This window comes from Anticarsia gemmatalis, chromosome 3, assembly GCF_050436995.1.
Source record: "Anticarsia gemmatalis isolate Benzon Research Colony breed Stoneville strain chromosome 3, ilAntGemm2 primary, whole genome shotgun sequence".
NCBI classification, from domain to species: domain Eukaryota; kingdom Metazoa; phylum Arthropoda; class Insecta; order Lepidoptera; family Erebidae; genus Anticarsia; species Anticarsia gemmatalis.
In genome coordinates, this window is record NC_134747.1 from 3,586,778 (window position 1) to 3,611,894 (window position 25,117).

The window sequence follows — 25,117 nt, forward strand, 5'->3', positions numbered from 1 at the left end:
TACTTTGCGGATTTTACCAGTTAGAAAATATAAATAAACTTCTAATCTAATTATATCAGTCAAACGTGAGTTTCTTTTGTTCTCTTCTCATGTTACACTAGTGATTTCTTTTTGTGTAAACATTGATGACGCATAGGTACTTGCAGGTGCCTAGGTAAATGATAGTTTCGTTAAATTTATGTGCCGATATCGACATGATAATAGGTCCGTTGATTCGCCTTTATGGGTGATACTTAATGACTAATGGATATTTTTCTGTACATTTTCTATTTAGGTACCTATCTAAATCATAAAAGTAAAAATAAATGAAAATAGGTAGGTAAATCGTTAGTTTATTTTTAATTTTATATAGGTAGGTACGAAAAATAATAAATGAACATACCTAATTCATAAAGAAATCCAAGCAAATTCATTATGTATAATAATATGAAACATAAAATATTATTAATATAAATAAGAGTTTGAAGGTAAGTGTGTAATAATATTACCTGGTCTTGTGAAAAATATTGAAACAAACGTTTGCTATTGCATTGCCAAACGTAAATGAATGGTCGCAGTCTTTCTCTTTCTTATTGCCCACCATGCGGTTAAATAAAAAGAGACAGATACAGTGTTACCGCTCCGCAGTCAAAACGCATGGCGTATTCTAGCGTACTACGCAAGCTGACGGTGTGTCGACATTGGACGTTGGATCGGTTGCCGGTCCGAGGCTTCGCGGCGAGCGTCGTCGTCAGTCTCGCAATGGCGTTAGTGAGAATAGGACGTGTGTTCGTTTAGTTTCACAACATCCCGAGCGGACACCGGCCCAAAATATTGGCCGTCTATCGGTGCATGAATTACTTGAAGATACTTCCTGTAATTCCTCACGTAATAAAGCGACTTGTTCGTGATCACGGACAGTCAAATTTTGGTACGATATCCACTCAGGGCGAATCATTTCAAGGTTCGTACTTTATTCGTAATTTCCCCTTACTAAATAACGTTACTAAATCGTGTCGATTGTCTCGTTTTGTTTCAAATTTTGTAACATCGTCGGTGCAGTGAGTTCGCAAGTGTCACTGGAACGGGAAATTACTAATCGGTGGTTTTCAATTTGTTCCAGATCATGTTCATCTCATCGTAGTTCCTTCATCGTAAATAAGTGTTTGTGCGTGTGTTAGTGAACATAGTGTATCGTGACAGTGATAAGTGTTAGTGATGGAACCAGGATCTCCATCGTTGCTGTGGCCGCTGCGCCTGAGCAAGCCTGCCGTGACGGTGCCCGTGCCCGACAATGGGGACAGCAGTAAAGCTGAGGAGCGAGCACAGTCGCCGGTGCTAGCTGACCGGTTGGCGGCGGCGCCCTCGCCGTCTAGTCCACCGGCCCCCAGCAGCCCGGCGCCTCCTAACCACCAGTTCCAAGCGGCGCTAGTCGCTGAAAAGTACCTCCTGTTGGAACAAGTTGAGGGTTCATCCCTATGTCGGTGTGTGGACGTGCGAACACAAGAGGAGTATGTTTGCAAAGTGAGTACTTTTCTAATCTCAGTACCTAAGCTATCATAGAGCCATAAGATACAATTTAGTTATTAGATACTGACGTAAGTGCAATGACTCCCGGAACCGCGACGAGTTTATAACACACATAGGTATCTTTATACTAGCGACGATGCAATAGACACAGCTACAGTGGATCGAGCTTGTTTGCTTCAGTATACTTGCGTTATTCCTATCTATAGCAGGATATACCTGACTAGGTATCTGGATGGTCCCGCGTAGGTTCTTACCTACAACAACTTTATCGAACGAAACTATCGCAAAGTTGAATCAACCTTTTGATATTGGTTTGTAGTGTCTATTTATAAGACAACTTCTGAATTAAGTACACCAAAATAAAGAGCCAAACGCCTAAAATTATACCTGGAAGTGTTGCCAAACCATCTTTACTCATGCAACTGATTCATGTAACTTTTTTTTAATTTTCCCTATTGGAATAGACTCAGAACAATCTGTTTGGTCTCGCGACACTGCTAGGATGCGTAACGTGCGTCATGTCGTAATTGTGCCGGGTTTCAACAGCAGTTGCGTAGCTTTGTTTGATTGATATAGTGCGTAATCTCTTGTTTTACTTCGACCTCCTAGTCCACAAAACTAATTAGCCAATCACCTAATTAGGTATCACACAATTAGTTACAAGTATTGGACAATAACTTTCCCATTAAATATTGTAGTGCTGGCTACTGAGAAATGTTTCATCCATTTCAATCAGTGATATTAAACAAACTTTAACAAAGTGCACGGCATTTAATTACACACAAGGGCCAATATCTAGCAAATTGTAAAGGGTTTTGACTCTCCCACGGGATTCGACCCCATGTAGAGATAAACTGAGTACTCAATAATATGCCCACATGTCGTCTCCCTTCAAACCAATTATTACAAACTACCCAAAATTAAATATCAACCCCAGCTAGCTACATTTAAAACGTGACGATGACGTTATTGACCAAACATTAGTATCATAGCTACGTACAATCATTACTAATAGCATTACGTCTATGTTACATCAACTTGGCCTCCCGAAAAAAAAAACATCAATTAAAACCTAAATGCTTAGTTTTTTCACAAGTCTCGCGTGCATTGTTCATAGCATCTTGTTCAAAAGCGGTGTCATACTTTATGTGTCAGGGCCCCGCGCTGCTCGATCGCACTTGTAGGCCACAGCCATCGCCGTTTTTACAATGTCATGTGTCGACTTTCGCAATCGATAACCTAACAATAACGGCAATTAACGCTAACAACGTGCTAATTGTTGCGCTGCACTAGTCGTGTTATCACGCACTTTTAAACACTATCGGGCGGGACTAAACATTTGAAAAAACTTCACGGTTTTACTATAACAAAGCTCATATCCTTATTGGTTGGTGTGAATCACACGGCGTCTACGGAAACTAGTTTCAAAACACGTTATTTCTAACGTGCTGCTCTATCGTTTCTAATTTTAGGCAATACAGGATACATAGGTTAGTAACAAAGGCCTATACGGGTATTGTCAAGGCACAGAATAGGCACTTCCCTCGTGAGAACTTGGCAAGGTTAAAGTGTGGCAACGTTATCGTTGCTAAACGCCGAGCGTATTTACAACACCGACTATTGCCGACACGACTGCCACGTTTATGTTTTACATTCATCATGTGTGATACCGACTAACCGTATTTGTATTAGAATAATAGTAAAATTATGAACCATATGAACCGTTTTAGACTTTACTCGAAACGTCACTTGTGATCGCATCAACACGAGCCGAAAATAGGCTTGACCTTCTCATTGACATTGTGAAATAGACGATTTGATAACGCGCCGATCGCCGAATGTCATAGCGAGGCTAGGGGCCCCCCCTCCTTTCGTCCCCCACTAAATAACAGCACGCGCGGCCGTAGATATGCTGACTTTGTTCATTGCTGCCTTAACAGGTTTATTAATATGAGTGGAACAAACAGAACCGGCGATACGCTGTTACATTGAGAATATTGTTATTTGAGCTAGTGATACAGTTGGTCGCTGCAATCAATCTACAAACAATCGAGACAGCCGCCTTGTATACGGTAATCTACTATTGTAATTTAGTACAGCGGATGAAGGCTTGCGAATTTGTTATGCTCCTTACACATAAACAACCTGATTAATACAATGGAAACAGGAAAACGACGTACTGGGCCATTGTAACAGAATTGATTAGAAGTCGAGACCTAGGTTATCACTACTGGGAGAGTCAGTGCCGAATTGCACACACGCATATCTCAAATATTTTGCAATAGATTATAAACATATACATACCTTGTGTTTATACAAATACTGATAACGTCTAAGTAGGTTAGCTCCCGTAAAATACGTTCGATTTCAAATATTATCAAGTGTTCTGTCAACATTGCAAATTCTTATCAATAACTGGTGTTTTTGCAAACACGTCCACAAAATGGGTCATGTTTTATTTTCGTACAACGCCCAACTTTTATAGAAATCGAAAAAGCGTCGGCATGTCTAGGGTGAGTGAGCCGAAATAACCGCGAACTATTAATAATTCTGTACAATACAACTCAAAAAAGAAATGGTTTGACGCACGCGACGTGATTCATCATCCGTGAGTCGGGAAATCTGATTTGGAATTTGCGTTCAGTGTCGTTGACATTTCGAGGTGATCGCAATGTGTGCACTCACTGTATGCACGTATTCATTTACAATAACTGTACACTACTGTACTGTGCCATGTAGTGGTCCGCCTCTCGAAAGCTAACCGTTGCTATAAGTCTTACCTATACAATGTTAAGTTAAAAAAATATCGCAACATTATTATCTTGTCCGTTTCGTTTGATTTCTACTTAACCGTTAGCCGAGTATTCTGTTTGAAGTCAACCGGGCTAGATTTGCAACGAGGGTTAGTTCGCCTCTCTATTCACTAAATGTTTCAACCTCGTTATTCACATTAGACTAAGCCCTTTTAAATCATGGCCGCTTTGAAATAGGACTCCTTTGAATCTATTTAACAGAGAGGGACCCGGCGATGTATAGCTCGTTCGTAACGTATTTCCATTTTATTAATAGCGAACGTATAGTATTATTAAGAAACCTATGTATAGAAGAATGTATATGAATCGGACACGTGAAAGAAAAACTATGTCGAAGTTATAGAACCACTTCATTATTACATTGAATAATACACAGAGCGTCGTATTTAGAGGAAACATGCAAATTTTCCCAGAAAGCACCTTGATGTACTGCAATATTCAGTATTAACGACAAATTACTATGAAAAAGTGAACATTACAAGAATGAGTGTTCTTGGAATGTGTGTGTAATGTAAGTGTTTTCCTGCAGGTGGTTTCAAGAGACTGCAGCAGTTTACTCCAGGCCCACTATCGTCTCGATGGCCATCCGCACGTCAACCCCATACACGAAGTCCTAGTCGGCGATAAAAGGGTGTACTTAATATTCCCTAGATCGCATTCAGATCTCCACTCATATGTGAGGGCGAGAAAACGGCTAAGGGAACACGAAGCTCGCAGACTATTCAGACAAATGGCGGAAACTGTAGCGGCGTGTCATAAACAAGGCATTGTTTTGCGGGATCTCAAGCTGAGGAAGTTTGTCTTCGCTGATCCTCAAAGGTGAGTGATTTTTCACAATGTAGTGTAATTTCTGAAGAAACATGATTCGATTTGACAATATCTGTTTGCGTTGTAACTGTGCCTGAGTTTCGTTTCGCGGATCCAATTGCACCGAAAATCTCGTTGCCAAAATATCTGATGCAACATTCCGTAGCAATTGATATCGACCCAAGCCTGAATTGATCGATCGATTACTTCCCCGGTTTTTATACTGCCGCCGCCCACTGGAGAGATCGATCGTGAGAAAACCGATGAGTTAATAAAAAGGTCGGAAGGGAAACGGAAATGCTCTTTGTATTTTAAGTAGCGAGTCGTTTCCTCTGTGAGTCAAGCGCCTTATGCTACTGCGATAAACGGTTATCAAGTCATTCATTATGACGATTCACATGCGCTATGTGTCGCTCTAGTAATGTTAGTTGTCGTTCTACTCGTTCTCGATAAAGTGAAGTATTGCAGGCACGTTGCGCCACGGCGCCGAAGACGTTCCTACATTAAGATAGCGCACCGTTCTAATGAATGCTTAATCATTCGAATGACTAAACTTCGTAGTCGGTACGGTTTGTCCCAATGACTTGTATGAATTCGTTATAATAAAGGTACAATAGGATTACTCAACTTTTGTATTAATTACGAGCGACTCGCGTCGGCCGGTAGGAACCAGCGGATTTTCAAACTTTTGAAATGTTATCTGGCCTCCATTGTTGCGAATATCTCCGGCAATGCTAGCGGCTCAAGGCGAACGGTGTCATTGCTGCGTACAATACTGCGCGCGCCGCAATCGGGTCAAGGGTCCGCGGCAATGCGCTTGCGCACCGCCGCCGCGTGGCGTGTACGTGTCGCACACCACACCACCCCTGACCCCCATGCTGTTGTTCCCATACGGGTACCTGCGCCGCCCTTATCCGATCAGGTGATCCTGAGAAATCCCCTTGCTCAACAATATCATTTTTATGCACCCCTTAACACGTAATTTTAACGACAGCATTCCTTAAAGATTTCTCAAATGAATTCCATTCACCTGCCCGTATCACGTCACCCTTGTTATTGTTGTTTAATAGGATTCATTTATTGGTTTCTTTATTTTGATTAGATAGAATCTTTAAAAAAATACTTGCTTTGTGTATAGTTTGTATATAAAAAATTCCAGCCACTCACTTTAAGTCAAAACGTCGCCTATTGTAGTTATAATACAGTCAGATCCCTCCTCCCACGGTGAGGGCAACAGCCAACCTTTTGTGTATTGGATAATCTTTCTCGTCCCCGCTGAGACAATATTCGGTACGCCCCCACGAACTCGCCGTGATGGTTTCTTTGACCTTTGGTCTTCGTCCCTGGTGACATTCACGTCGCGAATACGAATATGCCTTTAATACGACCGCTCGCTTAGCCGCAGACATGTTCAAAACGCAATATGTACGCATCAAACGCAGACAAAACGAAAGCCCATCGTATATTTGCACTTCACTCACTACAGTATTAATTCAGCCCGCCCGTCGAGTGGACAGACAGTGGAAAAGGTAAAATTTAATACTCTTTTCAGCGTCGCATCATCAAAGCGAGTGTTGTCAAAAGCGTCGGTTCGCGATGCGGAACGGGAAGCACCGCGACCGTGCCTCTAATGTAAAAACTTTTGCTTTACCCTTTACGTAATAGCAGAGCACGCCCGCGCCGCGACTTGAGAAGCCTTTTCCGAACTTGCCTCTCAAAGCCGGAATGTTTTACTTTTGGTTATTACACAGAACCTAAACAGTAAAGATAAACTTTTACCGCATCCACCTTATATAGAAAGAGTTTTCGTTTTACATAGGCTAAGCACGTTTTGTATATAAGAATCGCAATCGGTAGTGTATTATGTCCGCTGGATGCAGTAGTAGTGTCTACTTCTAGTATTGTTGAGTAAACGGGACGCGCTCGTTCGCTGACGTCTGTTTTGTCTGGCCGTTAATTTAATTAGGCAGGATATTGCAGATGTGTATCCAGTTTTGCCATGTGCCGGTGTCGGAGCGGATATATCGCTTTTTGTACTACTTAATGATAACGGACCTTCGCGTGTGGGTCAAAACTCAAGCAGGTAGACAGCTGTTTTAAGTAATCTGTGACCCGAGGCGCTTAATGACCATATGTTCTATATTTTCCCAGAGGACATCCTTTTATAAACACATCCGATGATTATTCAGACGGTCAAATAAGCCTTTATTTACATAAAGGAGCAGCTGACCTTGTGTAGCCCTAATAAATTCTAATGATCGCACATGTCAGTGGTCAGTGTATTCAGCTGTTGTTTGCAATCGTGAGAATGGTGACCGGTGAAGGTGCAACATGAGCAAGTGTCCCGCCCTTTGGCCTCGGTTCTCACGTCGGTTTTATGTAAAGCCACCCCTGATTATAAATTCGAGTCATCTGGCGGGACGCCGCGATCAGAATCCCGCGATACCGCGCGTCCCGTCTCAAAGGTAAACAAGAACATTAATATTGATTCCGCACTCTCTTTGACGCTTTGAAGTCGATTTTCTTAGCACTTGCCTGTAGTTTTTCTTATCCTTTGAGATGAAAACAGATTTTTCCTAATCCTCTTCTTTCATATTACAATTAACAGACAAAATTTGTCATTCAATCCGGATGTAAGAAATTATTAAACTTATATGAGTAAACGGAAAGGGGTTTAATTCAAATCTGAGCATCAAACACAGTCATAATAATATCTTTATGGTAACCACCGATAGAGGCGTATTCCGCTTTCTCTGTTATCGAGTGTTACAATAGATAACGAATGAGAGAATCGTGTGTAACTAGAAACTATCAAGAGAAATCTCGGGCCGTGTATCCGGGCGCAGGCCTTGGGGGAGGAGATCGAGGCTAGAGTGGCGATAACGCAGCGCAGGTAGTTCCATCCTTACGTCCTCGCCACTCGTGCTACTGCCAACCACCTATCTAATGAAGTCTATCATTGTTATGACGAATTGACGACCGACAGCATAACATATCGTCAAACACCAAGATTTCTTGGAAGGTTTCTTTCAATCGTCGCCAATACAATAATAATGCAAAGTAAATCAACTCGGTGACATCAGACCTGACCGAAAGCCGGATGTTTGACTATAAACTGCCTTTATACGAATAATGCATTCTTAATTTTGGCAATACGGACAGGATATTACAAAGCGGAAACACATTCACGTGACAAAAATAGTCTTTGTTCGCGTACTGTCTTTGAAATCCGATTTGTCTCGGTTATTTGTTACAATCAAGTTTAAGCTAAATCTCATAACGCACCAGACAGGACGGAGCCTAGCTTTTTTTTAAAAATAGCCTCAGGTATAAAATTGTCCTCGGCGCATTGTTTGGGCGCATTCCGCCCACTCTCCGCCAAAATAATAACTTCGTCGAATCATTCCAGGTAACGAAACAAAACTCATGTTTTTTGCGTAACGCGGTGTTCGGAAGCCGGGTCGGATGATCGAATGTAAGGCAAACAATGACGACTACGCGACGGCATTTGATTACGCAACTCTATATTTGCTCCCGTTGTTATGTTTCTGCATGTCAACATGAGAATGCGCCTTTTAATGGAAACCGTGAGATCATTATACTATCATCTTATAAATGGATGGCTATTTTATGCCAAAACTGAAGAGCGCATTGCGTTGTTTCAAATATATCTGAATGGTATTTGCACGTCTGTCGTGTTTAACGGGACGGGATATTTACGGTGGTGGCTGAGCGCGCTCGCCAGCGGATGTGCCAAATTGGTTCGCGATAGACGCCGCCTCGCCACCCGGCAGACGCCGCCGCGTCGCATGCCGGCCCGGCCACCGCACCATGTTTCCTTCCAAAACTGAGCACAATTTGCGACCGATATTATTGGACCGACACGCAACAGTTCTATAATTTCTAAAAGATGTGCAACACGCTAACCCAAATAACGCCTCGAGGTAGTTACCGCGTACCGATAAGTCAGCAGCGGTCGATCGCGCGGCTTGTACCTGCGCGCCTACGCTGACTATTTTGAAAACGTTTTGAAACAGAGTTGCTAAAGCTTCGTGGTGCAAGAGACCTCCACATTACAGCGATGTATTTGCATAATACTGGGCGCACGGTAATATAACCATACGTCAGTTTCGCTAGTTGTATAACTTTGGGTGCATTCGTAGTTCGCCTTTATTGTCAGATTTGCGTAACAAACCTTTGTTAGCGTTGTGATCTGCAATGCGTAGTTGGCATACGTCGGTGGTATTTTTCGCGCGGGTGTGGCCACTGGTCGATCGGCTCGCGTTAGATAAACGAGCGCGCTTCGAGTGCTAATTTGCACGTCGTGATTCAGGCGTGCCGGAATTCAAGCGCAGTGTTGGTTCGTTGTTTTGGGGCGTTTATTCGCGGCCTCGATCGCGACTAGCGCGGCGTGGTGAGGTCGCGCGCAACTGTGCCAATGTCGCGCGGCCGCCGCTGCCGCCGACGCCACGCAGCGCCGAGCCGCCTCCTCTCTCGTGCGGAACTCTACCCAGCCGACCACCAGTGCGTTGCGCCAGTCCTGTGCCCGACTCGCTTTTTATAAATACACCGATGACTCATCACCATTCACCTTCAATGATATATTCCCGTTTGGCCATCTTCTCGTTGCTGCGCCGTTAAATAACCCGGAATGATTTCGAATTTATTACACCTACACTTCTCCCTCATTCTGAAAATAAATGAATGCGGACGACGCAAGCATTCGTCATGGACATAAATAACGCGTGTTCGCACCTTTTTTGGTGGTACGAAAACACCGGATGTGACTACCGGACGCAGGCGATAGTGCAATACTCTCGAACGAAAGTCGCCTCTACTCGCGCGTACGACAGAGCATAATAGAATAGCGAAGTCCGTTTTTGTAATAAATTGCCGGACATAGGTGTCATCCATACAAAAGTAAATCCGATTGTCCGTAGAATTCAAAGCGAGGATGCCTCGGTGTTGACGTGCACCTTGCTTGACTAAAGGCACGCAACTACTTATTGTTATCGCACATAGACACCGGAAACATGATCTTCTTTTCCGGCTTTGTTACAATTTCTAGGTCGATTAGCGAAATAGCAGATATTCATTGCTGCCAATAGAATAATTTTGTACAATTTCCCAATTCGGCGTCGTTAATTTTGCTATCGGGTACACAGCTGAGAAAACGCACGACTAGCTATTAAATCGATCCGGTTGCGTAAAACAAAGGTCTGCGAAACCTTGTGCAAGCGGCGCGCCCGCGCAGCGCCGACATATCTGCGGATTTGCGTAACCGCGCACTTATCCGCCGATACGACGCCCGTGTGTTGTGACACGCTCCGTTTGCCTACATCTGTACAACCTACATTTAAAAATGTGCCGACCGTCAAATTTTATTAGACACCATCTTTCTCTTACAAAAATCCACTTCCAATCAATCCTATTAGATGTAACAAACTTCATCGATTTAAATTAATAAAACGATAAGCCTCTTACTTCATTCAAAATATTATCATTCAATGTCAAGGTTGGTGCAAATTATTTTAACCTTGGTCAGCTCTACAAACAACCCATAACGAGAGCTCTTTCCGCTCAAGCACCTTGTATTTAATTTATTCTTCACTAAAATGGCATTACTCGTTGAGTATTGAGGTTCGCCTTCCTGGCAACTCATGGAAAACAACGGTGGTGTCATGTCATGATATCACCGAGTGACTCACGGCCCACGGCGTTCGTGACTCTATCCAGAGCCGTCGACGACGGATAAACGCGACTTGAACTGACATAACCTTCTCGGGCGAGAGCATAAGGCACGGCTATTAAAAAGTTGTGCAAAAAGTTTCACGCTGGCCGGGCGCACGCGACCGCTCCCTGCAAGAGATGGGTGCATTCACACTGCAGTCGCGACAAAAAATATGCACGTGCCAGCAATTAAATAAGGACGAGACAGAATAATTGCGCCCTCTTGAAGTGAGCATCGTCTCACTTGACCGCTCACGGAGAACAAAGTTATGTCGAAGGAGGAATCACTGGCCGTCGCCACACGCCAACATTCCCATTTTTCCCCCGTTCCGTCCCGTTCCATTCGAGTTGAGATTAGTTTTTAACGAGGTAGCAACAAAGCTCCGTAAGTCACTGGAGCTGTTCTAAAGCGGGGATTTTATTCACTGCTGCATTTATTTTTATTATGTTGCATTTTAAAGCCGAGTGTAGAGTAGGACTGTGCGTTACGTCGTTTTGAAGGCGTCTGGGTGCCCCGCCGGCGCACACCTCGCCATCCGCGGGTGCATCCGTGTCGCGAAGGTTACTGACCGCCGAAATCATCCAGCGTAAACACAACAGATACAAACATTTCGACATTAACTTACTATTCGTATAGTGCCACATTTGGTCGATTTATCACCGGACGATTCTGAAATTTTCTTATTAAGTACCTACGAAATAAACTTTACAGTTTGTAGTGTCGAAACACAATTAATACCTTTCTAAACAATAGTATCACTATTGCCGATAACGTTATCGGCACCATAATGAGTTCGTTGAACCTATTAAAGCATACTGCTTGAAACTGCACATTTTCTATTCTGAAACAATAAATGCGTTCTTTTCAAAACATTTATAGAATGAATAAAAATAAAGATCTTGTCGTAACAATGAATCATCTGGTATGACAGGGCGATGATGAATTCCTCACTAAACATGTCGCTGCACTCGCATGACGTCACCCGAGAGGGAAGTTAAAAGTGTAAGGGTAACAATGGAGGGTGCAAGGATGAATCATAGGAAATTTCTATCGGGTCAGTACCCTCGCACCCTCTATGGCTAAATATACGAACCCTAAAATGCTTCCAAATATAGTCTCAATGGATAGGTGGGCACACGGGTATCTAACCGATCGTTTTAAATTAAATTTAGTGATAATTTTGAACATATTTATACGGATTTATATAGGGGTCGTTCTAAGTTATGAGGTAATTTCAATGTCAATGAATTTTTTTATATTTTTAATTGATAATTTATTTAAAATAAAGCTGTGAGATTGTCAAAGTCAGTATCTTCTGTAAGGTCACTAAAATTCACCGATGAAATGTTTTTAATTTAGTCACAAAAGCGCCTTAAACATGAAAAATTTATCTCCCCTGGTCTGTCCTTTAACCGATCATGTTAATAAATTAGTATTTTTAACTATCTTTAAATTATTAAATAACTTAAATTGTGTATTATTTAAAAACTAGACAAACTAAATTAAAGTAATGAAAAAAATAAAAAAAGGTAACATTTAGATATTCATAAAATGTTTAATATTGAAATTTGTCCCTCGTATATAGCATCTCTTCCCCTGGCGTTTTGTTTTCATTAAAAACTCACGACTTTTAATTTCGCCGCGTAAATTCTGACCTTGAGCACAAAGTTACTAACGTGAAGTTGACAGCAAGCCGTCGGCGCGAATGCGCCCGCCATATGGTTCACTATTACGCAGACGCCACTTGGTGAAAACTGTCGTGGTTCAGTGAGTGTGTTCTTTCCCCTGGTAAGATTTTATTCTTTATTATAAGCATAAATATTTTACTTTCTTCCTAGAATTACTGTAATGTATGCAAAAAATCGTAATCTTCCCGTCTAATAACTTGTTACAAAAATTTAGACTTTTATATCGATATTTTGTCGAAATAGTATCTCCCCTGTCTTCTTTCCCCTGCCGCTTAAGGTACCAGGGGAGATACTGCTCAGGGGAGATAACTGCTTCCTGCTTATGATGCAGTTATCCATTATTTAGTATCCGATTGTATTTACCTAGTCTGGTTTTAGTTTAAACATAAATCTTGTTATTTTAAATGTCGATTGTACGAGTGTTTATTGTCGCTTTCATCCTAAATATCTCATACCAGGTAGTGTTCCTCGAAACTCTTATTGTTTTTGTAATAAGTAAAGGAGCAGTCCTTTTTACCCGGTTACCTTATAGAAAAACGTCGATGCCAAGTTACCATATTTTGGTTACAGATTATGGCGGCACGAAAAAAAATGACGCGTGAAGAACGCTTAGAAAAAAAACGTGTAGCGGAAAGACTGAGATACCAAAAAATAAAAAATGACCCTGTGAAATATGAACAGCAAAAGATTAAAGAGCAAAAGAAATATGATAAGAAAAAAGAAGGACTAATTAAAACTGTGAATGAAATGACACCTAGAGAACAAACAAATTGATTTTCGTATAATGTCACGTTTTTGTTGCTTTGTAGGAATGAAAGATTATTTTATAGTGAAGTCTGATGGCTGTTGAAATTAAGTCTGATTAATATTAAATAAAAATGAAGTTGATTCTCAAACTACCACTGTTATTTATTTCATAACACAACATAAATGTCCCTCCCCTGTCCTCAGTATCTCCCCTGGTCAGTTATAAAATGGTAAAAAATTAAGATTTTGTCTGGCTGTTGTCTGGATATGAAGATAATAAGTGTTTTGGTAAGAAAATACTGATACTACATTAATTTTTTATCATTTTTGTCATGCCGCCTCTTCTAACATCATATTACCTCTTAACTGAGAATGACCCATAGTTACAAACTTAGTAAGCGCTGGTAAAGAAATCTATAAATAGCGTACTGTAAACTTGGTCGTAGTAGTGTAGTCTATAATATGCATGAATTAAGTGCGCTATTCTTCTGACCGCGGAGAGTATAACTTGAACGCTGCAAAAAAACGAACAAAACCTGAAGGTGCATTAATTGCCAGAGTCCTTTTACACTCGCGAGCGCACCAATAAAGAAATAAAAACAACATCGAGACATGGTTCGAGCATCGTGACTTCTGGTGCTGCATGCAAAAGGAAACGAGTCCACATTAATGAAAATATTGAATTAACCGAGAGAAAGCGGACAAAAGTTACATGTGGAAAAAACATAGGCGAGACATCCAGTTGCTCCTAAAGTGCGGCACAGGGGAGTGACCCGAGCTACCGACCCAATATCGTAAATCTTGCGAGATGTTCTCTCGCTCCTTACTGTCAGCTTTTTCCTGTTTCGTTTCAAAGTTCAACAACTTTCGATATTCTGCAGACGACATGCGACAGTCAATTTAGCGTTCCATCAGACTTGTAATGCGCTCTTTGGCAGTTTTTGCGTGTTTTTGTTTTTTGTCATCTAGACTGATTCCATTGGAGCGTGGGCGACTCGCGTGTAACATACACGTTTTACGACCATTTCATACTAAAATAAAAAGATACTCGCTTCGTTCTCTTGAAGTAAAAACGGGGGCGTCACCAATTTGGACGATCCTTATTTTCATGCCAGTAAATAGATCATTTGTTTGTTTCCTACGTGGGAGCTTAGCGCGCAAAATATTTAAAAGCGGAGGCGGGTAGACAAACATACGTGCACTGTACAGGGAAAAATATGTCCTTACAAATATTCAACCTTCGCGTAAAACAACGCCTACCCGTTCCTAAAATAATCCGCAGATTTAAATCGACACTTTTGTGTAGTCATTATCAGAATCTGTTTGGCTTCTCATGTGCCAACATTTAGCTTGCGGCGTCTCGAGCCCAAATAAAAAAAGGAAATCCAAACCGGTCGCGCGGTGGCCAGAATTACGATTAACCCTCAATCTGCAGTTGTGATGCGTCGTCCACTAAAAATACTTGACTTGCTGGCTGCCGCGGTGCGCTTTTTGCCTACATTTTTATCTGGTTCGTTTAATTATTTCGTGCAGTCATCTAACGAGTATGCAAGTGAGTTCACCGCTGACTACTGTGATGTTAGCGCGTCATGCGTTTAAAAACAATGCTCATTATTCGTATTAACAAGCGAGTCACGGGCGTTTGTCCTACAGTTTCCTGTTTTGCTGCAGAGCCACGATTTTTGATATATTAACCTCGACATTATAATGTTAAATTACCGTTTTAGCCGCCGTTGGAAAAATGTATTCATTCATTCTAGTTCGGAATATTTCCATAATACCTACGCATCGTATGATCAATGTATTTATATGTATTTAATATTTAGCGCGTGTGTTCTGATAATCTTAGTGTTATCTACTCGTATGGCGTCGTCTACAATATTATAATATTTGTTTATCAATTTCCTTTTCGCGCGTCAGCTGTCAACATTTTCCTTGTTTCTGTTTTTAGAAATGAATACATACCCAGCTACTTTTATTTTTAAAATGTTGGATACAGTTTTAGCTTGTGGGCTATGGCTTACTGAAACTCGCTTGATATCACTCTGGAGAATCCATTTTTTCTGTCAACCTCTCCTGTTTTTACACGAAAAGTGTTGCTCTGACTTTATATGTTAATAAATTAGTGTTTACTTTGAAATCAGCCAAACTGCGTCCAATATTATTGTTGTTAAATGAGTTATATACGCGGTATAGGTCGGGCGTCGGTCGATCGTCCGCTGGCCACAAAGTGTAGGAGCATCCTAATCTCGTTCCGAAACTCTGGCGCTGACGTAACTCGGTTCACGGTCAACAAGAGGAAATGACGCAAGCGCAAGCGTAGCGTTGCACACACAGACGGCCAACGTTACAACACCTCGTCGAACACAAACTTGCCAAAACGCTTCACGTGATCGATGTACGTGAATATTCGATTAAACTTCCAATCTTAAAGGACTCTGTGTTGTAATTGAACACATCCCCGTCAATGAGATTCAATTAAACTTATTTTTGACCACGTGCAACCTCGCGTAAATTTAGGTTGTTAGCGAAATGCTAATGAGACTCAGTTCTGTTGCGCCACTCTTGACATTGAGATTATTTATAACATATTTTTTTTATATACAAACATTGTATTCGCGTACAATAACGAATGCCCTGGAATCGCTAAAAACTTAATTTGTTTAGTTAAACAATTGGATTACGATAAAATCTAGATTGGTTGAATGAGGTTTGATAATATAATAGAATATAACACCGTGTGTTGCAATGTATTCACTTATTCAGCTAATAAAGCGTGGAGCCTGGAGGTCTTAGATCTCAGTCCGTCACACTTATGTCTGTTCGAATAGCGAATTGTGAACGATCAGTTCAGGAACGTATACAGTGACATTGAAATGAGTTGTTGCGTTGCGAAACGGTACTCTTTTCGTGTTGCTGGCCTCGCGCGAGCTCGTTCGAGATTGAAGAATACGTATAATAAATATGAGAACGAATCCGACCTCAGTTCGCGGTCACAGCTTGTGTAACCGAATGCGACAAACAATACCTGTCATTTTAAACTTACGTCACTTTACAATTTGCATTTGATTGTTTGACAAAATGGCGCTTGATTTTAATTGACATATCATAATTTATCTGAATACATTAAAAAACTGATGAAATCAATAAAGAGGCATTTATAGAGTAACACAACCTTTTTTATCTCAGGGTCAAATCAATTAATTTGTCCTCTTTTTAATTCGAGATATGTTTTTAACTAAAACAAAAACGATGATACCTAAGTTACAATTTCAACAAAGTAATATTGGCTTCTGTCTGGTAAAGTACGCTTCGAGTGCGCAAGTGACAAGTGATTTTGAACTTTAATATGCTACAATTAAAGTGTAATTTACATCGTGTCGACGTAGTCAGGTCGTGACATTGTCGGTGTGATGATCCCCTATCGCCATGAAGTCATCGTCGTATTTAACATACGATACGACAATAACACAGGCGTCATTAGCAACACTATTGTACATTCCACTCTTGTTTTTCTCCACACAATCGATATGTTTGTACAGATTTTATGATTTGCGCAGTTAGTTAGTCTCGACGCACACTCGCGATGCTCTGATGTAATCAACGTGATACGATCAAAACAGATTTAGTTCACGTGCACCGATTAACCTCTTCACGCGGTGACACCATCGACTATTCCACATTATCTCTAGTTACTGCTCTTTGAGGACCTTGTGTGTTTGCGACACAATTACAAATAAGAAATTATAGTGTAATGAAATCAATAGAACAATAAAGCATTTACGTAATCAAATATGTACATCGAAACCTATTTAATAATTTATATACAAAACGAAGCTGTACAAAACTCATCCAATTTTATAAAGAAATTTGTTTGGAAGTTCACGAAACGTGAGCGCCCACTCCTAGTTATTCGGCTCTTTACATTTTTGACGCACCGACCTTCCCACGCTAGGGGTTGCGGGGGCTTTATACGCTGTAGCACGTGACCCGTAGCAACCGCTACGACGCTGCGTAGCATTGACGTCATAGTGGCAAAATTACCGAGTGGGATACGATGTTGTGACGCAGCTAATAATTTCTCGGCGCGCGGTATCGATTAGATGCGTAATTGTATGAATTCTAATAGTGTTTGTGAGTGACGTAAGCGTACGCGGAAGCGGTTGCGCACGGTCGCACGCGGCCGCGGTCGAGCCGGCCCGCAGTGTAGTGCTGGAGCCGTGGCCAAGGACGGCTGGACCCCGGACACGGCCAGCGCGCGCTTGCGACACCGACACCGATGCGCCACCGATGCACCGCACCGACACACGCCACACACATTCACTACATTTCTTCATTCTTACGCACATTGTATGACTCGATCGACAACATGTTTATTACAGTACACGCGATTCTATATCTATAATTCAGTAAAGTAGACATTAAATTAACATCGTAATAGATTTGACTTGAACCTTTCTTTACTGGTGAATGACGCCTGGGTGACATTGCCTGTTGACATTAGCACCTAGTACATAACACGCCAGCTTGGTTTGCGAATGACGTTCATCTGTACATTTATTGCAACATTCATTGAAAATATTGACTTGTTTACATTATGACGCGTTAGTTGAGTTCTTTACATCAGGCTGACTTGTTATCGGTTCGTATGTTATCAAGGTACCTTAGTAAACAAGGGCCGTGTGACGTCACCGCTATACTTTTGAACAGGATGGCGGAAAATACACATCAAAACAAACGAAACGTATCGCTCTCACAATGATGTACTCTCGTGTAGACTTCCGTGTGCGACTGAACGCTGTTGTTATACATCACATCCTGTTACCGAGAAATCTCTTCGTATAATGGAAATGTTTATAAGTATGATTTGTGGTTTTCCTCTTACGAATCCCTCTACAATTCGCGTTAGTATGAATAACAAGGAAAATTTTAGTCGAGCTCAGAGATAAAACAGTGATTAAATTATCGTTAAACTACATATACGAATGCCGGCTGGCCTCCAATCGAAGACCGCCTCGTTTCAATGTCAGTTGCGCAAGCGCCACTCTTCCGCCTTCCATTCGGCCGCGCCGTGCCGCCCAACCAGGAACGAGACAACAAGACCCACGAGACGTTGTGAATTCAAATCGTAACCGTTCTGTGACCTGATGAATTTATTCGTATTGTTGATTAATTTAATATTACCTATATTGTATTATTGGCCATTTGCACAAACGTGCGTTCCGTCGCGTACAACAGATGACATACAGACCTTTTATCATGTCCACAACGTGATGTGTCGCTGGAAACTGCAAATATAATATTATTTGCAGATGAAGCACTTTTAACGTGCGCTAACATCACGTTCTTATGTAATACTATGGCTTCATGAGTCGTCTTTTTACTGCTATTGCGTAAATGTGCTAATTCAGTATCCAATGTTTAATACAATATATGTAGAGTTCGTGAAAGTACAAATCTGTAACTGTATGCAAAAATCTCACAACATTTCAAATTAATAAAATATGAATATTGAAAACATTGATAGCTCTGGGCAAACATTCCGCACAATAAAAAGCATGCCATAATGTTGTGAAAATGAAAATGCTAATGTTTTATGATAACGGTCTTTGCTAAATATCGCTGGAATAATTTTATGTTTATTATTCAAGAAATGTTCGTAACTTTTAATGTCAAAAAATTGCATCTTCGTAATTACAGAACATCCATTTCGAGTCCAACTAGACACCATCCAATTTAAAATTCTCGGAGCATCGCCGGCAGTAAGGTAATTAAGATAATATACCTTTGCCATGTGGCCGGACGGTGTGCATTTATTTTTTAATACTTTTTCTTTTTTTCTTAAGTCTCTTTGATACAATGTTGGCCATCTGCCGTGTAAGCTGTGCAGTTTTATTTAATTTGAAGTCCTTTCCGGTCCCGTTACATCCGGTAGTCGAGAGTACTTCAGAATCAAACTCGTGCGCTTACGTCTCCCCTACTGACAAAAAAGTAGTCAAGTGCCCTGGGAAACTATACGGTACCATAGCAGTAGCCGGCCTTTACATTATTAATATTCATGATTATGACACGGTCATTGTACTTCAACGTTATCTTCTTACGAGACACCTAATCATTTTTAGAGGTCACTACAATCTGTTATCACGTCAGATAAGGACGAGTAAGGTCGCTGTGCCGCAATGTGTTGCGAGTTCGGCGACTACACATAACACCACGGTTTAGACGTTCATTCAGAATTTTGGAGAAAAAAGTCAAGGTGTTCCATATAGTATTGTTATACCTCGTATCGGGTTAATCTTCCAACAACTGGGCGACCGATGTTACAATGCCGATCTTTTTGTGGACCTCGCCAATTCTATACCCTCGTCACAGTGCACGAACAGATGTTCTTGTAAACAAATACGACCATTATACTCTCTCCTACGCATGATTTATTCGTTCCATATCTTCGGTGAATCGATGATGGGACGACAGAAATCTACCGACCATTGTGCAAGGATTTCGTCTTATACAAAGCTAAGAGAACACCTTTTTGGATCAGACAATGAGTTGCACATGCGAGTTCTTTACCTGCAACGCACGTGTTCGATATTCGCATTCCGCACAGACAATAATGAATTACTTTTCTCCCTCACCTGTCAGTTTGAATAGAACCCCACTGAATCGGTGACAAGGTTGCTATTGCGTTAAAAACTGCTCAACGCTGCAAATCTGACATCTCGTAAAGGACTTTAATAGCCAACAATTTCTCGAGTTTATAGCCGCGCGTCCCTATTTGGTACATGTAAGCTCGTAAGGCCTCGAGATCTCTCTCATGTTGTTACTTTTTTCATTAACTAATGCAATTACAAGTCGAACAAGGCTTTGTTATCACGAGTCACAACTTTGTATGTCTGCTTACTTAAACAATAGACATCAAGAAATGTTGTTGTTTGGACACCTGACGACAACTCTATCTGTAAAGAAATGCATACACCCGGCCCGATATTCGATACAACGGAAGGTCAACAGAGTTTAGTTACTATCGAGAGGCGATGTTTATTCAAATGCACTTACAACAAGCCAGCTCTGAGTTTGGATTTCGACATCTGCCACGAGGTCAATATTTGCCGTTTATCGATCGGTCCTTTCTTTTAAGCATTCAAAGTCCCCTCGGTTGGTCTTTTCATACGTAGCTTTTGTTTTAATGTTGTGTACGAGCCTGCGGCAGATGCCTACATGCTGCAAGTCTAAATGGCTTCCAACATTTGCACGGAAAACAATTTCAATGAAAACTCTGCGGAGCTCAATAAATGCGTCGGACAGGATATTACGCGATCAGAGTAAATTGGTTTTGCCGTTATTAATTTTGATAACTGGGATTCGATTCGTTTCTCTCTTTTGTAACAAAGGGAAACCATCGTAATTAATTTAATATAGTTACGCAGCAAAACAAAGCGTTTGCGATTGGTATTGAAATTAAATTTTGAGTAGTTCGGCGTAAAACTGGTAATATGATTCTGTGGACTCATGATTAATTTCGTTGTGTTTACGCGTATGCTGTGGTTTTTAATCTCGCATTCCAATTTTTTGTATGGACATGTGCACGGCCATCTGTTCGGTCAGATTAAGAAGTATTTTTTTCTGATTTTTACGTAAAACATACATATCGATATGAAAAAGTGACACCCCGCACATGGCACGATAACGTCCTGTAGATTTCTACCTGCCTTTGTTCCCGGCACAATGCGCGCACATCTGCCGGAGCCGCCTGCGCACCGATCTATCCGACGTCTCTGCCATTGTGCACCATTATTTTATTATTTTGAAATTCCATCATCGATCATAGTCTTCATTCACGCACGCTGACTCTACCAAATTTAATAATATAAGTTTTCTAGTTATTTAAAGATGAAATATTTATACTACCATAATTGTGTCCACCAAAAATACTTTTTTACTACATACTTAAATATCTGAAGAGATATTTGGCCTAAATAAGAGCGTAATAGTTGCACAAATTAATCGGTGCGTTTATTTTTTAAATGCCTTTTATAGGCCTGCAAATTTCGAGGTCTAACGTTTGCTCAATCACTGCTAGCCAAAGCGGCTGTAGTGAGATGCTATATATCCAAGTTAGTTTGCTAAATACGAGGTCGACATCTCATACAACTAAGGGTACATTTAATTACAAACACCAAAACAGTCCATTCACTAACATAATAAACCTTTTCAAATGTAGAATGGGCCACTTAAACCGTAGTTTACAATATGTCCAAGCATTTCAACAATGTTTTACAATTAGTCGGTGTAAGTGCCCTCAAGTTAAATACAATGGTCGTATTTATGAAACAAAAGCGTCGAATGCTCGATGCTGTAGGATAGGAACAATTAATCGAGTGGTCCGGACGCTGCGATGTTAGTTGCGAAAGAATCGGCCATGCAGTTGCTAAACAGTTGTGTGCTACCGCTTTTGAAATTTTGTAATACATCTGGATCGTTTTGAAACTTATTAACCTGTTTGTTTTGCGCTCAATTGTACTACACTTGGAGTTTCAAAAGCCTCTCAAAGGACGTTTTCATTATTCCTACAGTTACGCTCTCTAAGTGCTGGCACAAAGGGACGCCCCTAACGATCAAGTTACTTTTGTTTGTCCGACACTAATTAAACAAAAGATGTCCAGGCTCTCTTTGTGTCTGGCCGTTGTAACTGTCGCTGACAGGTGAATGAAATACAAGTCTATTGCGAGAGTATTTCAAATAATACGCTTTGTAAAAAAATCGCCCTTGTTCATCATGCAGACATTGACAGACCGAGCGGCGACGTTAATTGAGAACGAACATTAAAAACATTGGTATAACAAAAGGCTGTAATGGACAAATGCAGCGGAACCGGCGTGCAGTTAGCTCATAGTAACGAACGCTCGGCGTTTTGGAGCGGAGACTTGCCGCAATAAATCCTTGATGGAACCTTAACCCACTTGGATGATTACGAGTGCGCAGCGCGCGCCGGACGCCGACACGAGCGCTGCAAACGCTTTTCGGTACATTTTGTCATTAGTTAGTACGCGAATGTAGATTGCGCGTATTCTATGTACCAAGACTTACTGACTTCAGCCATTAATCTTCGCGAGGTAGAAAAGGTCGTTCAGCAGGTGCAGATGAGTCGGAATTCCTGAATTTACCCTTTAGTTTCTGGAGTTAATTAATAAGTCATGAGGTGTATGTCGTGGGAGCTGCAACGGTCGCTGCAGTGACCGGCGAGCACGCAGGTGCGCTGGCGACCTTGCGCAATGGCACATATACTCGGCTACATATCTAGCCGCTAACAAATGTATATCGGAAACCGCTTGCGAGATACTTTGTATGCATTTCGACATCGACTTTATGTTTGTGTTCGGCGCCCTAAACGTGTCGAGATAGAATTCTTATTTATATCGTTAGTAGAATGATTCAATTGTAGTAGTTAGCACGTTCCGCAGCGCTGACATCATCTACCTCGCATCGATCAGGGCCCGTCTTGGGGTACCGCTAATGACTGCGGCTAGATAGAAATATTGTTTGATTGACGTAAAGAAATCTGACGGCCGGTGCCAAGTGGGTCAGTGCGCCAATGTCGGACTTATCATAAAACCATCGCTGTGCCACATACTGGTTAATTATAGTTTTAATGTGAGAAATGCGAGTCGTTTGTTGTGCCGGTGGTCGTGTCTCACGCATGTCATCAATCGAACGTCAGCGCTGCACCGGCCGGGCGTGACGGTCGGAATACTGGGTCAAGTACAACGGTGCTTTGCCATTCATTGTCACCGTCGCACACCGTCGCCCCCCTCCGCACCACCACCCGCACGACAGCCCCCTCCACCGCCCAGCGCCGCGACTGCGCTCGCGCATCGGCCTCGCGCCCGCCTGAACTTGACATATCACTTTTTAACATATTTTTTGCCAATTATTCATGTCAGTGCTAACATAAAGTAGGTTACTCATACTCCGTAAATGTTTTGTTTTCATGCATATTGTCGTCAACGACAAAGCCGAAGACCTCGCAGAGATTGACTGGTTAACGCAAAGTTGTGTAAATTCTGAAGTAGGCAGATACTCATCAATATTTATTAAAATGTTCCCCTTAACCGATGGAGATGTGTTCCTCGTGTTGCACGCATTACATCAGTGTAATTGCAACAAATAAGTGTGACAACACTAGTTACTTAACTCATTGCAGTCTCCAATACAGCAAGAGTTTGATGTAACAGTGTGTAACTCCTCGCGGCGAACTAACGTGATTTTGTATTGTAATTTTCCATCCCGAAGGTATAAATACACGATGTAATGAGTTGCCGAACGCGAATAACACATCGGCTCCTCTGACATCACCCGAGGTCGTCGGCCGGCGAGCCTCAGCCGCGCAGCCTGCGGACGCGAATGATAAAATGCTAATGGCCAGAGTACATTCACCGCGATAGAAAACCTACTTCAGTTCCGCACTTTCTTTATTGCATCACCGATGTGTGCCGTTTCGCCGCACTCTCTTCCGCTGTGCTTCGCCGACACTATTGTGCAACGCGCGACACTCACTCCACTTCTATGTCAATTTGGAATGCCTCAGTTGCAATTACAAAATCGAAACATTTTATCTATGTAAGAGCGCCGCGCACTGCCACCACTAATTGTCTGTGCTCACGATTCATTAATAGAAATATTTCCGCACTTTCTTCGGTTGCATCACGCAGCTTTGTTTCGTCCCCCTCTGATATGACAGGTGAAGTTTCGCAAGTTCACTGACCTCCCCCTCCCCCCGCGTGCGTTGCATCCGAGCACGCAGAGATGTCCGGAATAGTGATATAATAAGTTGCCGTGTAATTCTGTTGATGTTTAGAAATTACCATTTCCGCACTTTCCAAGTTACATCATTGCGTCTAGAAAAAAGTAATCGCGGGGTGAACGGCCGAATAGACCGGCCATCTTAATTTAATGTTGTTGATCATTGCTTCGGCATTCGAGGGAGCGTTGATCCTTATGATCTCATCGGTAGCCTGTGCCTATGTTTTTATTAGTTTAAAAAAATGCGTAACTACTTTTACGTTTTTTATCTACTTGCTTCTATGAACCGGTTTTTTGTTTGTATACTTCTCACATTCATTGAAAAATAAATTACTTTACAATTTATTATTCGCTATACTATATCCCTAGTTATAATCCTCTTGAAAACGTTTTGATGGAATATACTCACATATTATTATAATATGTTGTTTTCACAAGTTTCGGTTATCTATGACAGTATCGAAAAGTTGGCATCAATACTTTCATCGGCCCAGTACGATTTCGGTCAGGCGAGCGGTGTACCAATCAGAAAGTACCGCTGTTTGGCGTGCCACATTCGTACCATAGCTGTAAACTTGAGATACAGCCGCCAGCCTCCGCCCCATGCTACTAACACTGCCAACTTCAACATAAATCGAAGCACCTCTCAATATTAAATGAAAACATAAAGGGCATTGTCCGCGAATCCTAGAAGCCTGTTTATTTATCAACCACGATCGTTGAAAACGTATTCGATCCACGTTCTCGATTCACACAATCGTACGGTATTTGAAATTCTTCAACGCACAACTCTACTTTTACGCTTTCGATTACACTGACATGGTTGTTATAATTCTATACTATCCTGTTTAATTATTACTTACACTGTTTTGAAAATACGCACTTTTCTCGAAAATCAATAAATCGGAACCAGTCTTGGACTGGTCCTCATTAGTGTTGTTTACGCGTCGTTTTCAGCGAGGTTTAACGGTAGAAACGAGTTCTCCGACTCGCGATTTTTATTCCGCAAAGATAAGCATTTA

General features: G+C 41.5%; 1 protein-coding gene across 1 annotated transcript in view; it reads left to right on the forward strand.

The window, feature by feature from the left end:
* The first annotated feature begins 702 nt into the window (after positions 1 to 702).
* Positions 703 to 25,117, forward strand: part of LOC142987219 (tribbles homolog 2-like) — a 34,022-nt gene continuing 9,607 nt past the window's right edge. The window contains exons 1-3 of the mRNA XM_076135840.1: positions 703 to 943; positions 1,103 to 1,503; positions 4,852 to 5,141. Of these exons, the coding sequence (XP_075991955.1) occupies positions 1,198 to 1,503; positions 4,852 to 5,141 (596 nt within the window). The 5' untranslated portion in view covers positions 703 to 943; positions 1,103 to 1,197. The remainder of the gene's footprint in view (positions 944 to 1,102; positions 1,504 to 4,851; positions 5,142 to 25,117) is intronic.